The sequence below is a fragment of the Meriones unguiculatus genome, chromosome 16 (genome assembly GCF_030254825.1).
Source record: "Meriones unguiculatus strain TT.TT164.6M chromosome 16, Bangor_MerUng_6.1, whole genome shotgun sequence".
Lineage (NCBI taxonomy): Eukaryota > Metazoa > Chordata > Mammalia > Rodentia > Muridae > Meriones > Meriones unguiculatus.
This window is the reverse complement of record NC_083363.1, coordinates 59653483-59670546: the sequence shown is the minus strand read 5'-3', so window position 1 is coordinate 59670546 and position 17064 is coordinate 59653483. Positions and strand designations below refer to the sequence as shown.

General features: G+C 44.1%; 2 protein-coding genes across 7 annotated transcripts; one reads left to right on the top strand and one right to left on the bottom strand.

Moving 5' to 3' along the window:
- The first annotated feature begins 22 nt into the window (after positions 1 to 22).
- Positions 23 to 8871, top strand: Mitd1 (microtubule interacting and trafficking domain containing 1). Of its 3 annotated transcripts, XM_021636021.2 has the most exons (7): positions 26 to 280; positions 2902 to 3003; positions 4948 to 5084; positions 5877 to 5963; positions 6577 to 6692; positions 8181 to 8241; positions 8402 to 8871. In XM_021636021.2, exons 1-7 carry the CDS (start codon positions 130 to 132, stop codon positions 8495 to 8497), a joined length of 750 nt encoding a protein of 249 aa, XP_021491696.1. In that variant the 5' UTR covers positions 26 to 129; the 3' UTR covers positions 8498 to 8871. The 3 variants fall into 3 exon arrangements, with proteins under 3 accessions (XP_021491697.1, XP_060225872.1, XP_021491696.1); XM_021636022.2 differs by lacking the exon at positions 2902 to 3003 and having other exon boundaries at positions 23 to 280; XM_060369889.1 differs by lacking the exon at positions 5877 to 5963 and having other exon boundaries at positions 23 to 280.
- Positions 8870 to 16676, bottom strand: Lipt1 (lipoyltransferase 1). Of its 4 annotated transcripts, none has more exons than XM_021636019.2 (2): positions 16565 to 16676; positions 8870 to 12405 (listed from the first exon to the last, which is right to left on the bottom strand). In XM_021636019.2, the coding sequence occupies exon 2, from the start codon at positions 12402 to 12404 to the stop codon at positions 11283 to 11285; it is 1122 nt and encodes a 373-aa protein (XP_021491694.1). In that variant the 5' UTR covers position 12405; positions 16565 to 16676; the 3' UTR covers positions 8870 to 11282. The 4 variants fall into 4 exon arrangements, with proteins under 4 accessions (XP_021491694.1, XP_021491695.1, XP_060225870.1 ...); XM_021636020.2 differs by having other exon boundaries at positions 16514 to 16571; XM_060369887.1 differs by lacking the exon at positions 16565 to 16676 and adding an exon at positions 16424 to 16528.
- Positions 16677 to 17064: the final 388 nt, after the last annotated feature.

The following is a 17064-nucleotide window of genomic DNA, read 5'->3' as shown; positions in this document are numbered from 1 at the left end:
GCTCAGTGGCTCCCATTCACAAAGCGCCGTAGAGGATGGCGCAGGCGCAGTGGTGTCACATGGACGCTTCCTGGACGCGCACGGGGGCAGCTCCTGGGAGAGGCTGCGGAGCCCGGAGTTGTGGCAGCGATGGCCAAGTCCAGCCTGGGGCCGGATTCCGACAGCACCGCCGCGGTGGCGGTGCTAAAGCGGGCCGTGGAGCTGGATGCAGAGTCCCGGTACCAGCAGGCTCTGGTGTGTTACCAGGAGGGGATTGACATGCTCCTGCAGGTTCTGAAAGGTGAGCTGGTTTCGGTTTCCTTGAGAAAACGAAACTTTTTAACTACCAGGAAGCATTCCAAATCAGAAGGTGTATTCTCATATTCTGCAGGACAGCAGAGGTGGCGGCCTTTACAACAGACTGATAGTATCACGAAGGCGCATAAGTCACTATTCTAAAACGTAAAGGGCATAACCAAATAAAAGATACAAGCCTTGATAGGTCTTGCGTTTGAATGAATTTTGTTTTTTGTTTTTCTCAGTTTGCGACATGATTTTCCTCCTCCATCTGTCTCTCCTTCCTGCCCTCACCTCAACTATGTCCCAGTGAGGTTCATTGGGTGGAAGTTTGTTTACAGGAACATGTGCATTTTACCAGTAACTGCACCACTGAAGAAACTGTCTCTCCCTTTCCCATCAACGATCATATATGTATATATATGTGTGTGTGTGTGTGTGTGTGTGTATAAAATCACTGTTCTAAAGGCATAAACATACTGATGTAGAAGGCAGTTTGATAGATACATCATGTTGATTTATTAAAACAATAAAACAACAGCAGACTGACATTATTCTGAGCTCCTCAGTCGAAATGCAGAAGGATGGGGAGAAGGCAACTGGTCTGGGGATAGAGCTCAGTTGGCTGCAGCTTTTCTAGCTATCCAGGAGCTTAGATTTGATTCTCAGGAATCAAAGTGAATCTATATAAAACTTGGCATGGTGTGGTGTTGCATATCTATGATCGCAGCACTTGGGAGGTGAGGCAGGAAGATCAGAAGTTCAAGGTCATTCTTGGATGCTAGTCTAATCTGAAGCCTCTCTGGGATCCATGAGATTCTTTCTCAAGGGAAGAAAAAATAGGAAGAAAGAGGGAAAATACATCTCCACTAATGCAAGTACTGTGTGCTAGTTGGTAAATTTGTTTCTCACTCTGGTATGGGGTAGGAATCCTGACATTTCCTTCTGTGTACCCTACAATTAAGTGAAGAAAATATTTTTACGTAGTCAAGGAAGTTAAAGGTAAGGAAAGGGAGAAGGCTGGAATGGACTTTACCAGGTCAAAGTTATCGTCATAACTTAGGTTTTAAAGTGCACATGCAGTCAGGTAGAAACAACAAAAAAATGCCTTTAAAAGTATGCATGTTAGCAAACCTACATGAGCTTCTAGCTGGACTGGCTGAGAGAGCCTAGAAGTTAGGGTAGGACGGTCCCCAAACTGCTGTTCTATAAAAAGAAACAGGTTTCTGAAAAATGCATCAAAAGTAAGGAAGTGTGCCAGGCCCAGCCCAGTGGTGCAGTCTATAATCCCAGTACCAGGGCAGCTGAAGTAAGGAGATCACAGGTTTGAGGATAGCATAGGCTATGTAGTTCCAGTCCAGTCTGTGATACATAGGGTGATCCTGTCTGAAAACAACTACCTTGCAAAAGCTAAGAGTAAGGAAGAATTCAAAAGTGCTCAGACAATGTTGACAGCACCAAAGGTCCAACATGAAACACATCAGAGCCAAAGCTGATAAAATACAATGGTGTTGGATTTCGTACCACAGGGTAACAGAAATACCCACAAGCCAATACTGATCAGTAAATAAGTGAGTATATGTCTAGATTAAAAAAAAACAAATGATGGTGGGGAAAATGCTGCTTTGTAAGCATGAATTGCTTGTTGCCAGCAAGGAGAATCAACAGATACTAAAGTGAGAGGTGAAAGGGTGTTTGTTTGTTTGTTTGTTTGTTTTAACTGTGAAGGAGTATAATGATGGCTAGAAAAAAATCCAAACTAGTCCTTGGCCAGATAATAAAAATTGATGTGATAATCAGTAACAAGACACACAAGCATGAACCCACCAAAAAGGGCATTTTGTGTCTCTGATATTTTTGCCCCAAATGCAGAAATTTACTTTACTCATGAGAATACAGCAGACAACTCAAAATAATAGACAACTAAGGTTTGTGGAAGGGTCACAGTATAGTTTGCCAGTTTAATTTTCCAGCTCTACTAATGCCATCTTGGATATGAGTGAATTCAGGGGCCTGGGGATCTTGCTCAGTGATCTCTCATGTGCTTAGCATCTGTTAGGCTCTCGGTTCAGTTCCCAACACCACACGTGCACATATACACATGAGGTGTTTAAAAATGAAATTTAAAAATAATTAGGAAACTACGGTTAATGTCAAAGGAAGGAGAGAGCCAGATGTGGTTTGTGGGTTAGGGTAGGGTGAGCTTTATTGATAAAATATTATGAAAAATGACTTACTGGGGTTTTTGGTTTTTTTTGTTTTTTTGTTTGTTTGGTTTTTTTTTTTTTGGTAGCTGGGGAAATAATTGAGCATTAACTATAATGTGGAGGCCTAAAAGAAAAGCTGATAATTGGTAAGTGGTGTTTTATCTTTTAATTACGTTACTGTTTCCAACCTACGGGTAATTAGGAAGAGGTACATGGTATTGAAGCTGTGATCCTAACCTGAGCTGTTTGGGGTGCTTGGGATGAAAATGATTGTCCTCTAGCATTTGAGTATGCTGAATTTGAGTATGTTGTAAGGTAGGGGATTTGTGGAAAACTTGAAAAATTGCTGGACTAAATAGAAAAGCCAATTTGAAACTTGAGAAAATTCCCTGTTTTGTTTTGTTGTTTTCATTCATAGGCACCAAAGATTCCACTAAAAGATGTACTCTCAGAACAAAAATCTCTGGCTACATGGATAGAGCAGAAAATATAAAGAAATACTTAGATCAAGAAAAAGAAGGTAAAAGGCTTCTTTTTCCTGGTGATGGTTTGTTGATTTTTGTTTTGTTTTGTTTTGACCGTGACTCATGGTGAGGCTTAGAATCTGGCACTCTTTGAGGCCCTGGATTCAAAACTCTTGCTTGTTGATGTGTGATCTGTGCCGCTTGTACCTGAGAGCTTAATGGATTTGCTCTGTGTTTTCTTCTCTCTCATACAGAAGTTACTCTTAACAGTGTCTGGTTTTCAGCTTGGAACATGGGGATTCAGACATCCTTTGAGCATCTGTGGAAAGCTTGGCCATTTTTACAGTTATTTGTAGATCACTGTAAAGTATATGTGTGGACCTCAGTTTAAGAATATTGTAGTAGAATATTGAATGGGGATCCTGGGTCTGTGTTTCCTTAAAAGATGAAAGTGATTAGAATAGCTAAGAAAATGCCAGTGGCTTTTCAGATGTTGTGAATCAGAGCTTTTCAGAAGTCATCTGTTCCAATGATTTTAGGTAAGGTAGGTGTTCCTCTGGATGAGTTCCCAGCTCATGAGCACATGGTAGATGGGCGTAGCCACCTTCTGACTTTCCACTTACACTTTCGCTCATTCAGTGATAGTTGGCTCCTTGATGGCAAAAGCCCACTTGCTTCTGGCAGAAACACAGGCCACACAGGCACACGTGGAACTCTGCTGACATGGGTTTTTTGTTTTGTTTTGATTTGATTTTGTACAATCGTATAAGAACTTTGGTTCTCATAGCATGAGGTGTTTTAAGTCTGCTTAAAATACTGTGCAGCATGCTTAGCATGTGCAAGGCCCTGGATTCAAGCCCCAGCACCAGAAGAAACAGGCAAACAAGCAAGCAAATGAAAAGCCTTAGAACCAAAAAACAATAAATAAATTAAATTAAATAAAAAAAAAATAAAAGTTCAGCCGAGCTGTGGTGGTGCACACCTGTAGTCTCAGCACTAGGGAGTTTGAAGCAAAAGGATAAGGAATTGAAGCTCGGTAAGGAGTTTGTGGCCAGCCTGGGCTACATTTAAGGAAACACTCTTAAAGTGCTAAGAACTGCTTCTAAAGGCCATTGTACTGTTTTGGTTCAACCCCCACTTTAGCCATGGAAGTATAAGCTATTGGAAATTGCAAGCCTAGAAGAGAAAGCAGAGGCAACTGAGTACGGCTTGTCTGCCCGCTCTGACAGGGTCTTAGCCACACCTTCGTACCATCAGTCCTCTCCTGAAGAAACCTTTTCCAAGTAACCTTTCATGGGCTGGAGTGCTTGCGCAGCAGAGCACTGGCTGCTCTTGCAGAGGACCCCACGTTCTGTTCCCAGCACCCACACGGCAGCTCACAACCATTTTTAATCCTGGTTCTGGGGAATCGAAGGCTCCCTTGTGACCTCTGAGAACGAACGCTGCATATATGTGGTACAAATGCGTAAGTGCAGGCAAGATAGTCATACATATTATAAAATACAATTTTTTAATGAAAAAAAGAAACATCTGGGTGGTCCCTTTGCCTAGCCTCTGTGAAGGCAGGGATCTCCTTTGGAATGGTATTTTGTCTTCTTTCCCTGTGTGTAGGAGACGTATTGCCTGATATAGACGTATTACTCTATATCAGGAGAACATGATATAGAGTAGGTGTGCCATAGCTATTGCACAAATAAGTTTAAAAGATTGTAGCTCATCCTGATTAATCACTGTGAGCAGTGTATCACCTGTGTTCACAGGTGCTGGTGAGAGGGTCCGGTGGGTAGAAGCAGCTGCCAGCAAATGTAAAGAGCTGAGTTGAGTCCCAGCATGGCAGAAGGAGAGAACCAGCTCCCACAATTTGTGATCCGACACCCTCCCCCCACCTCACATATACTCTGTGGCACGCTTACACCCGCATGCCTGCTCACGCACAAAAGAATGAAGGTGCCATTTTTAAAGCGGTTACTCGTCACACAGCTGTGGCTTGTGTTTTATAGACGGGAAGTACCACAAGCAAATTAAAATCGAAGAGAATGCAACTGGTTTCAGTTACGAGTCCCTTTTTAAAGAATACCTACATGAGACAGTTACGGAGGTTTGGATAGAAGACCCGTACATCAGACAAACTCATCAGGTGAGTGGAACGCGCTAGAATGTAGAGAAATGTAACTTGAAATGCAGAGTCAGCTGTCTGTGTTTATAGGTCTCTGTGGATTTGGTCAAAAATGCTGTTAAAAATCTCATCTGTGCCGCGAACACACAAACATGATGGTGTAATGACAACGTGGGCGCTTACATTGTATTAGGTAGCATTGCTAGTCTAGAGATGATTTGAAGCACCCAGGAGGGTGTGTGTGAGTTTGGGCTGATAGTGCATCACTTTAAATGAGGGACCCTGGCGTCTGTGGGCTTTAGTGTGTGGCTGGGGAAGGGTCCCCTAAAATCGGGTCTTTGAAATAGTTTTATTAGGCCTAGCTTCTTCCATTTAGGACGCGGAGCTTATAGAGTGCGGCGTCTTATCTCCTCCTTGTGCACAGTGCCCAGTAACATATTGTAGCAGCTTCAATGTAAAACTTCTGTGTAACTCGATATACTGGGGTTCTTCAGATGTTTTCCTGTGGAACACTGTTGAACTGACTTAATCCATCCCTTCAGTGGTGAGTCCTGAAGAAGCTCCACTGGACGTGGAGCCTGCCCCACCTGGGGGCTCCCCCACCCCACCCGGCATTCCTCCGGTGTCCCGCAGACACTCTGGTACAGCTTGGTAATGATGGGCTGTGGACTTTGTCCAGCTCTTTCTGCTGGTGTTCAGGTTCTTCCTTCTCCGAAGTCCACTTCTCCTCCAGCCAGCTCATGCGAATGGGCTCTTGCCAGACACTGAGAGGAAACTGTGGCGCTAGCACTAATCCATCCTAATCCCTTTCAGCTATATAACTTCCTCCGTTTTTGTGAGATGCTCATTAAGAAGCCGTGTAAAGTAAGAACTATTCACCTCCTCACCTCCGGGGATGAAGTACGTATCTGAAGAACCTCACCCTTACCTAATCTAGCACATTCAGTTACCAGTTTCCTGCCCCAGCCCTTCAGCCAGATGTGCTTCCTTGAGAGTAACTCACTGTGTAGTACCAAGCATAGCATTTTCATAAGCATTTGATTTGAGAGTGTTGACCTCATATTCAGCCAGTTTGAGTAGTTTGTCAGTGATGGTGTAGTCTGCGTAGGGACAGTTCTGTCCCTCACTGCATGTGTCAGGATTAGATTAAGGAGAAGTGCATCTGAGTAATTATAATTTCCGAGACTAGTCTAAGCAGTAGGCAGTCCCATGTGGATGACTGAGTGTCACTACTAAAATTTAAGGAAGCTGAGCATGGTGCCTCGAGGCCGGTGCCCTGAGGAGTGGGAGGGTGAGGGAAGAGGGATGTGTGTGATGTTCACGTTAGGAAAACAACTGTTTGTATAAAAACAAAGGAATTATCCATCCCTCAGTTGTTCCTTTGAGACAGTAATATTGAAATGAATATAGAATCTTTTCTGTTTAATATCTCTGTAGCATTTATTGTATAGCTCATGGATTATTTAAGTTATTAATACTAGTGTCAGTAAATTATATTTCATGTCACCAATAGGGTTTTGGGAACACACAGCAAAGTAGTGGCCTAGAAGAAATAAAACAGTCCCTCAGAAGTCATGGAGTGCTGTTGCAAGTGAGCTATTCTTCGTCAATACATGACCGAGAAATAAGGTTAGTGTATGATATCTTTCTCATAGCTGAGATATATCTTAAAAACTCTAATGTACTATAATTATATACACATATTTAAATATTTAAACTTCAAGTCAAGCTCAAATTTAGTACTTCGCATTTTAGACAAGAAACCTTGGCTTACTTTGTAGAGTGAATTAATTCTCTCTCTCTCTTTTTCTGATTTATTTATTGTTTATACAGTATTGTGCCTGCATGTATACCTGCAGGGCAGAAGGGGGCACCAGATCTCACTATAGATGGTTGTGAGCCACCATGTAATTGCTGGGAATTGAACTCAGGACCTTTGGAAGAACAGCCATTGTTCTTAACCTCTGAGCCATCTCTCCAGCCCTAAGTTAGTTAATTCTTAATCAAATAATATTTAGGATTTGTGTGTGATGTGGGAAGTTCTTTTGTGTAGACCATAGCCAGGAGGTAATTCCTTTCCTATTGAAATTGCTATTTACCTGGTGTGGCTTTGGTGGTATGTTCTGGCAGTGTGCTGTCAGGATATTCAGCTTTTCAGTGACCCCTTCCTTCCCTTTAGCATAATCATTTTCATATGTTACCGCACAGAGGCCTATTTCTAACAAAGGTTAGTTAGCAGCTAACTATGCAAAACAGATGGCAGGGCTGCTGCTGCCGAAGCGGAGGTGAGGGTCTGGGCTGCCCATGGGGTCCTGGCCCCTGTCTCTGCACAGGGGCACTGTGTTGGTCAGGGCAGCAAATCTGTATAAAGGGGATTTGTTAGAATGGCTTACAGGCTGGGGTCCAGCCAATCCAACAATGGCTGTTCACCAATGCAAGGTCCAAGAACCACGAGTTGTTTAGTCCATGAGGCTGATGTCTCAGCTGGGCTTCACTATCCACTGGAATCCCGAAGGAGTGGGCTCTAATGGCAGTGAAGGAATGGACATGCTAGCAGGGGGAGAGCAAGCAGAGAGAGAGAGCAAGCTTCCTTCTTCCATGACCTTTATATCCTGCCAGCAGAAGGTGTGGCCTAGATTAAAGGTGCATGTTCCCACCTCAAAGGATCTGGGTAAGAAGTGGGTCTCCCCACTTCAAATAGTTTAATTAAAGAAAAAAATCTCTTAAAGGTGTGCACAGCCATTTGAGTTTTAGTTAATTCCAGATGTGGTTAAGTTGACAACCAGAATAGCCATCACAGGCACCTTTGAAATATTACCACATTCTTCGTGATACTTTGCAAACCACTTATTAGTGGAGAAGAGCTTGAGCAAGCTGAAATTCAAAAGTAGCTTTCCATTTAATGGTTAAGTTCTTTCTCACCTAAATCAGGTTAGCTGATGGCATTTGATGCTCTTTTTCTTTTCCTTAGACTCAGCTCTGGAATAGCCCCAGTTTGACTCAACTCATGCGTCTCTTGGTTTAGGGGGAAATCTTGTTGATTCTTAACCAACTCTGGCTTTGAAAACTTTCTGACTCAAATGTCTTGAATATAATACTGTGCACTCATTTCAATAGGTTCAACAATGGATGGATGATTAAAATCGGAAGGGGACTTGATTATTTTAAGAAACCACAGGTAGGATATGATCTTAGTATCAAGTGTGAGCACTGTTCCCTTGTTTGTTTTGATGAACGCCGGGGCCCTCACCCTCCAGAGTAGCTGGCACTATAGACGAAATGTCATGCTTACCTTTTTGTGGGTGTTGTTTTTAACAGTACTCTTCTTTTCTTCATAGGGTCGTTTTTCTCTTGGATATTGTGATTTAGACCTGAGGCCGTGTCATGAAACAACAGTGGACATTTTCCATAACAAGCACACAAAAAAAATATGACGTGTAATAACCTAAGTGAACATTTCTGCTTTAGCCCATTTTCGTTGCTATAACTGAATACCACACACTGGGTAATGTATAAAGAACAGAGCTGTAGGCCTTGGCATCCGGGGAGGAGCCTCCTTTGGCATTCCACATGGCAACAAGATGGAGCAGGCTTCTATATAACAAAGCCTGTGAGGCAGAACCAGCCGCCTCAGAGGTCTATCCCTCTCAGCAGGGATGTACTAGGGACCAAGATTCTCACTCATGAACTGTTTGGGGACACATTCAAACCACAGCAAGAAAGCACTGGCTTTGTTCCTTCTTTTTATTTACTTTGAGCGTATTTTTATAATGTATGAATTTAACAATAAATGTTTATATTTCTATGATTTCTGGATCTGCTCATCTGTAAGTGTGCTGTTCAGTTGATTCACAATGTTCCTATTTAAGTTGTGGAGTTAACTGAGAGATTTCACCAGCTTCTGGTTGCTGGAGGGTAGCTCAGCAAGTCTTGTCCAGTTGTTATGAGGACAACAGGATGTTAGTCTTGCTCTTGGAATTCCAGAAGGAGAATCAGTCTACAGTGCCTGTAAGAGACAGGAGGGCTGTGGGCCTAACAGCGAGAGGGAAAATGTGTGACTGAAGATGGAGCTCAGAGGACAGCACTGTATCTAGCCTGGGCCAGGTCCTGGCTACTGTCTCTGGCACCACAAGCAAGCACTTAAGATAGTTGTCAATTCTGACAACTACCAAGATAGTTCTGCCGATTCAGACAACCTGCCCGGCCCAAGAGACCAGTCCTAGTCAGAGGAGCTAACAGCACATCCCCAGCAAGCTGCTGCCCTGCTTTCTGTTTTCCATGAACAAAACTTCTTAGGGTTGCTTTTGCATTTCCTCACCACCTGTTCATGCTTCTACTCACTTCCCACTTAGCTGCTGCGCAGGGCACTGCAGGGAGGCCATTAAGGTCGGAAGTAACCATTAGACCACCTAACTCCGTGGACACGTGGTAGGTGAGCCTGGGTTTCACTCTGCAGTAAGGGCTGGTTTCAGAATGGTAGTTTCCTACTTCAGCCCCCTAATGCTGAGGTTCAGGTGTGTGCTATCACACCAGCACTTTTTAAAGTGCTGTTTATCGACATCCACTAGTGATACAGAATGGGCTCCGTGACCTTTTCATGATGGTCATGATCATATCCACTTCTCCATTCTCTCATCCTTCCTTAATCCCCATCCTCTTCTAATGGCCTCTTTCGAAATGTAATAGCTGGCCTGTCGGGAGTATTTCATGCAGCTGGCCACTCCTTTCTTGAAATCGTTTTCCTCAAGCACACTTCTCCATCTTGCCTTCTAAATACAAGAGTTGGGAGCAGCTGGCTAGTGCATGGCTTGGTGTCCCTGGGAGTCTGGTTCAGGCCTCAAAACAAAACAAGCTTAGTGCTCAGTATTCTCCTAAACTTCAGCCTATACTCGGTTTCCTGATGCTCCCAGTAAAGAGCATCAGAAACTGCTGTTACCTGAGGTAACAGTAGTGGTTCATTCTAGGTGGGCAGCAGACTACCATGAGCTACAGACTGACAGGTGGAAGCCTTCCATGAAAAGGCGCAGCTTTGAACTAAATGAATGTATGCTCCACGTTAAAAAAAAAAAAAAAAAAAGCATTTTTACTCTAATTCTACCCTGTTATATTAAAACACCGATTTACTCAATCTGTCAATTCACAAACAGTATGTGCTCAATGAATACCCGGTACTGTAGGAAGGGATCGATTAGATGTAGTTAAGAAGCCACCAACAGTGACGGAAGTCTCTGAAAAAGTTTGGAGTATGAGAAAGTTGGAAAAGTAAAGATATGAAGAAAAGCATCTTAGCAGGGAAGTTTGGGAAGTGCAAATTCACTCTGGTTAAGGACCCAATAGAAGACCAAATGCAAGATAATAAATTTATGAATCACTCATCATGGGGGCGCACATCTTTAATCCCAACACTCAGGAGGAAGAGGCAGATCTCCGAGTTCAAGGCCAACCTGATCCACATAGCAAGTCCTAGGCTGGCTAGGGCTGCATGCTGAGACATGGTACTTACTAGTTTACTTGACACAAGGTACAGCCATTTTGGGAAGAAGGAACCTCAAGCTGAGAAAAATGCACCTACCACACTGGCCTGTGTGCAAGTCTGTGGGGTTTTCTTTTGGTTGATGTAGAAGGGTCCAGCTCAGGACGGGCAGTGCTGCCCCTGGGCTGGTGGTCCTGGGGGCTGTAAGAGAGCAGGCTGAGAAGCCAGTAAATACCCCCCCGCCATGGCCTCTGCCCCAGTTTTACCTTGAATTTCTCTAACTTTCAGTGATGGACTGTGATGTGGAACTGTAAGATGAAATAAACCCTTTCCTCCCCACGTTGTTTTGGTCATGGTGTTTTATCACAGCAATAGAAACCCTAACTAACACTCTTTGCTTTAAAAAAAATTCAATGGTACAAGCCAAAACACAAGCAGGAAAGGACACAATCCAGGTAGGAGGTTAGCTTTGAAGAAATGGACACAGTTTCTTCCTTGAAGTTTAATGAAAAGAGAATTGCTGAGGAAGATGGGGGCCAGAAAGGCTCATGTCTGAAGGCCTCAACTCTTAACAAATCATCAGTCAAAGTCTGTGACAAAAGCTGAGGAGCAGAAACTAGTAACCTGCCATCTCAGGCCAGACAAGCCGAATCTGGCACCCCTATTTCTTTAACAGACACTAAATAAATTCCATATGTTTATAATTTTCTTACTGAAATTGTCACTAGAGAGTGAGTCCCTTAGGGTCACATTATCCCCCGGATTCTCTCACACAGAATATTCCATCGACTGTGCAAGTGATGGTCGTCTGGGCATGTCCTCAGTAGCATGTTTGTTAGCAGGCTGGTTTCAATGGGGCAGAATTTGCTGCCAATAAGGCTTGTGTTTAATTTGTCACCTATTTCCAGTGGCAGCCAGTGACCAGGTGCCTTAATGTCACAGGTTTCAATTCGTCCATTCTTTACGTCTATGAACACTTGAATCTCCAAATGCGCCTGCTCATACGGCACATGGAATGTGGTGTTCACACTAAACCTGGGAGTCCGGCCGAATACCCACTCCCAACTTTGCAGTTCTTTGATTCTGCTGTTTATTCCGGGAAATGCCGTCTCGTCTTCGGGGTTTATTAGGTTAACATGATTGTCAATCTGATGATAGTCGGCGTACTCTGCAGCAACAGCACTCATCAGAACGTCACAGGTCAGCGTGGGGTCTTTTTCCCTGAGGTTTTTGACCGCGGCAGGGATGCTGGCAGTGGCGTTGCTCTTTATCCCGTGGTACGGGCTCTTCAGCAGAGACGACAAGGCCGCCCTGTCAGTACTGCACAACAAGGTGCAGTGGTGGTACGCGGCGGCCCGGCCGATCTTCGAAGCGGTCCCTGAGAGTTTAAACTGCCCGTCCAGCAACAGGTCAAACTTCTTCGTAGGCTGCACGTCCAGCTGCGGCTGGACAGCATTTAGAGCTCTGACGATTAACTTCAGATTCTCCATTCTGTCATACTTGGCTTTGGTGGTAAAGAAGGTGAGATTGATGTTACCCAAATCGTGGTACACAGTTCCGCCTCCACTCTTCCTCCGAGCCAGCTTTATTCCGCCCTGTCTCAGCAAATGGAGGTTACACTCCTGCCATGGATTCTGGTGCCTACCAATGACAACAGAGGGAGAGTTTCTCCACAGGAAAAGAATTGGCTTGCCTTCCAGATTTATGTGGTCTTGGATCCAGTCTTCTATAGCCAGATTTTGATACACATCATGAGAGAGTGACTGTAAAATGAGCCCACGTGTGGCTGGGATTTTAAAGCCAGCTGTTGGGACCTTATGGTGGCAAAGTAACCGGAAGCAGTTCTTCATTGAAAATGGAATTAGCATGCTTTTAAAAGCAAGACAAAAGAAGACAAATTAGTTAAATGGAAAAAAATTAAATTCTGTCCTTTAGCTATTTGTAAATTATCCAAAACTTATCAAAGGGTCCAGACCTTCCTTGCCTTTCAGCTTTGCCCTTAGTCTTTAGCAGCTCTGTAATACAGTGCCCAAAGGAAATCAATGAAGATAAAGTTTAATTTCAACTAAAATGAAATAAGTGAGCAGTTTTCATACAATATGAAATAAATATTCAGTAACACTACTGAATATTTGTACAACAAAGCCAGATTATCTTGAATTCACAATACTTTTTTTTTTTTTTTGCTTTTATTTTTTTAAATTAAATTCAGAATCTCACTAGGTAGCCCTGGCTGTCCTGGAACTCACTAAATGAAGACTGGGCTAGCGTCAAATTCAGCCTGCCTTCTCTTCCTGAGGGCTAGCCTGCTTTGCATTCTGACCGGTGCCGTCTAGTGAATGGCAGGTCTGAGCAAACAGTTACGGCGTTTCTCGGGAGACCATGCTCACTAACTACAACGGCGAGAAAGAGGGCAGCGATGCTGAGCTTTCCGCTGTGACGTCTTGTTGCCTTCATTATCTTCACCTGATAATAAAATTCCTGATGGCACAGTGTAGTGTTTTTCTTTTGTTGACGAGAGAGCATTACAGTAATCAAAAGTTTCCCACAGAACCTTCACAACTCCCAAGGAAAAGCGACAGACCACAGAGCTTTGTTGGTGACTGGGGTACTGGGAGCCGGTGTTGCCCTCCCTTCATTTTAGCTGTTATTTGTTTGTGTAACCGTGAAAGAATACCGAGCCTGCTCTCTATACAGAGATAGCCTGGCTCATCCCTAACAGACAGTTTGTTAGGGGAACCGAGGACTGGAGGCATGGCACAACTCCAGGTGCTCTGCAGTAATTGGGAAATTTCACCTGTAGTCTTACTATCTGGAAACTTAGCATTTATCAGGATACGGAGCCAATTTTGGATGATCCTGAGTCCAGTATGTATTAGAATGGTTTAGATCTTCATCTGACTAAAATCTGAGAGGTTGTAGACTAGCAGAACAGTGATAACCTTTCCATCTTGGATGGTGCAGAAGCCCTCTAATGGGAGGCAGGAGGCTCGGATCTTGCTCTGCTCTGAGTTGTACGGGTGAAGCTGAAGCACTTTCCCTGTACGGAGTCCCGAAGCCAGGCCCTTTTGAAATGAGAAGCTGGGTGCCTGATCTGTGTTGTAGTTCTCATTTGGCAATTGTCTTTGCCAGAATGTCCAAACCCAGAAGACTCTTGGCTAGCTCACTGTCCCAGCTTTTGGGGAGCAGAGGTTTTCCTCTCAGGGTTTTTACATTCTGCCAAAAACCCTTACAACCCAAGCCTTAAAGGTCTCAAAATAACCTAGTGCCAGGGATTTCAGGCCACTAGACCTGTGCGCATGCACGCAGTGCTGTTTAGAACCCAGGTGGCAGTGGGGTCACGGTCCTTCCCTTCGCCAAGAGACTGGCCACATACATTTTCATGGAGAAAAATAATAGTAAAAAGGAGAAAATGAAAGAATCCAGAATCCTACCATCTGGAGATAATCAACTAACAGTATAAACAACCTGTTTTATTTCTGTTCATGGGTATACACCTTCACACATGCACATTCTCCCTGAAACTGTAACGGTATTATTTCAGTCACTTCCCCCTGAGACATCACTGTGTTGCTCATCTGACCTTGAACCCCTGAGCTCAAATAGTCCTCTTGCCCTAGCTTCAATGAGAAAATAGAAATACACTGCCATTCCTGCTTTCACCTATATTAAATTTACTTTGATATCATTTTGGGGGGGGTCTGTGTATGCCCATGCAAGCGCGCTCTCATACACACAGGTCAGAGGTCAATGTTAGGGGTCTTCTTCTATCACTCTCCATTACATTCCTGGAGACAGGGTCTCTCACCGAACCTGAAGCTCAGTGACTATCTAGGCTCACTGGCCAAAGATCCTCTGCACGGTGATCCATGACGAACACTAATAAACCAGAATGTGTCCACAGAAGTTGGGATTTGAAAAAGACCTTGGGACAGCCTTTCCTAGGGTTAAGATTGCCACTCTTGGTAACATACTCTTGGTAACATACAGAGGTTAAGGCGAAATAGTTGCTTTTCCATTTTAATGCTGACTTTGTAACTTAATAATTGAATAGCTTTAGGCAAATAGTTTAGTCTCTATCTGATTCAATTGCCTTCAATTGATCAATTCAGGAGCACATAGGACGACTGAACTAAATGTATTATGCACAAATCATTCATATCAGACCAAGATGGGATGGACTGAAACAACTGATTACAGGGTCTCCCCCTCTGACTCCCCCCTTTTTGCTCATTTAGCACAAATTCTTTTTTTTTTAAGATTGATTTATTTATTATGTATACAGAGTTCTGCCTGCATGTACACCTGCATGACAGAAGAGGGCACCAGATCTCATTATGGATGGTTGTGAACCACCACCATGTGGTTGCTGGGAATTGAACTCAGGACCTTTGGAAGAGCAGTCAGTGCTCTTAACCTCTGAGCCATCTCTCCCGCCCCAACACAAATTCTTTTAAGTGTACAAGTTTTCCTAAAAGATATGTTAAACTGGAATTTACCTTGATAAATTAACTACAGCCCACAATGAAGCAGCCCAAACTGGGATCTCAATAAAAGCTCTGGAACGGACCTACCTCCTCAGTTAGAGCAGTGCACAGGTTGTGTATTTGTTTAATTCATGCATTTTAATAGCTCCTGAAAAATCTCCACCCAGGCATACACTGTGAATTAAATATAACAAAGGTAAATAATTTAACTGATTCTCCATTTACTACAAGCCATGCTTTGTTTTTGGCAGTTGGGATTCATCAGCTAGCTACATAAAGGTGATAAATGTCATGGGGAAAAGAAAAAGCAGGGCCAGAATAGGGAGCACTGGAAATCTGTATGTGAGGCAAGTTTAAACAGGACTGTTAATCTAGGCCTCATTCAAATGGTTAAGTGTGTGTTGAGATTAAGAAGTTAGAAAGAGGGGCTGGAGAGATGGCTCAGAGGTTAAGAGGTCTGTCTGTTCTTCATAAAGGTCCTGAGTTCCAGCAACCACATGGTGGTTCACAACCATCTGTAATGAGATCTGATGCCCCCTTCTGGGCACACACAGGCAGAATATTTAATAAATAAATTAAAAAAGAAAGAAGTTATAAAGATTTTATGTACCACAAACTATTTTAGTTATCAGACTAAATGAAACTGTCTAGCCTTTGAAAGCCTAGAATTTTGCTTCTACAAAGTCACTTTGCATGTCTCCTTACACTCACATATTTTTAGTTAAAATTTTTCTCATACAATATATTTTGATCATGTTCCTTCCCCTCCCCCTTTTCCAGATCCCATCTCCCAAATTTGTTTTCTTTCTTTAAAAAACAAATAAAACTCACAAAAACTAAAGTAAAAATAAGCAAAAGATCAAAGAGACAAAAAAAAAAAAAAGCTCAGAAAATTCACACACACACACACACACACAAAGCCTGTGGAGTTTGTTCCCGGGCATGGTGCCTGCGCTGGAGTGTGGCTGCTATAGCCATGTACAGTCGTAGTTTAAAAGCTTTAGCTGTGCACTGGAAGGAACTCAGGAACTTGCTCAATCTAGGTTTGAGCTGTACCGCCGAGCAACCCCCAGCCCTCCGCTTTCATCTTCATTGTTAGTGCTACAGTTTTGTTCTCAGGGTCACCTACTTCCAGGTTCTGGGACACTTCTACACCACCGAACATGGTTCTCCGTGACAGAAGAGCGACGCCAGGCCAAACCACAAGCCCACCTTTCTCACAAGGCCTTACCGAACTGTTACCCTGCTCCCTCCCTGAGGATACGACCCAAGCCCGGAACGTGGGCACGGACTTAAGCCAGTTTTACTCTTCCTGTGCAGGCACGCGACTAGCATTCATATTGCTTAGTGACCCTCCCTCCGCCCTATTAGGAATCATCGGTCCCTAGTGGTGAAATTACAGCGTAGGGAAAACCGCGGGAAATGTGCAGAGGCCTCGGTCCCGCCCAGAGGGGCCCAAGTGACGCTCGCGTGGTCCCCGTAACACCCACTCAGGATCAGCTTGGGCCGCGAAGCCAGCATCTGCTTCCGGCTTCACCCACCTGCCACTTCCGGTCTTCCCGCAGCCGATTTTTGGCAAACTGAAGCGCGGCCAGCACACTAGGGACCCGGGGCACACTGCACGTGAGACGCAGTTCCAGCCCCGCCCCCGGAGCCCCGCCCCCACAGGCCCCGCCCCCGGGAACCCCTCCCCCGGGACTTAGAAGGGGCGTGGTCAAGCCTGAAGGAGGCGCTCTCCTTTCTTTCCAGTCCCGGCTGGGCTTTTAAGGGTGTTTTCTAGCAGGTCGATGAATTTAAAACTAGATTCATGGAAGGGGCACAGGCCACATTCAAAGAACTAGCAAAGATGTAAAGAGGGGGTTACTCCCCGAGTGACAGTAGGGGTGAGGGCTGTAAGGGGCGAAGGGAAGGGAGGAGCGTTTCTTGGAGCGAGTTTTGAAGAGGTCCCCGGGAATCCAGAGCAGGCACCTCACCCACCACGCATTACTGCCAGCTATTACTCTACTAACATGTAGGCACTGCCCTGGGTCTTTACATAGCT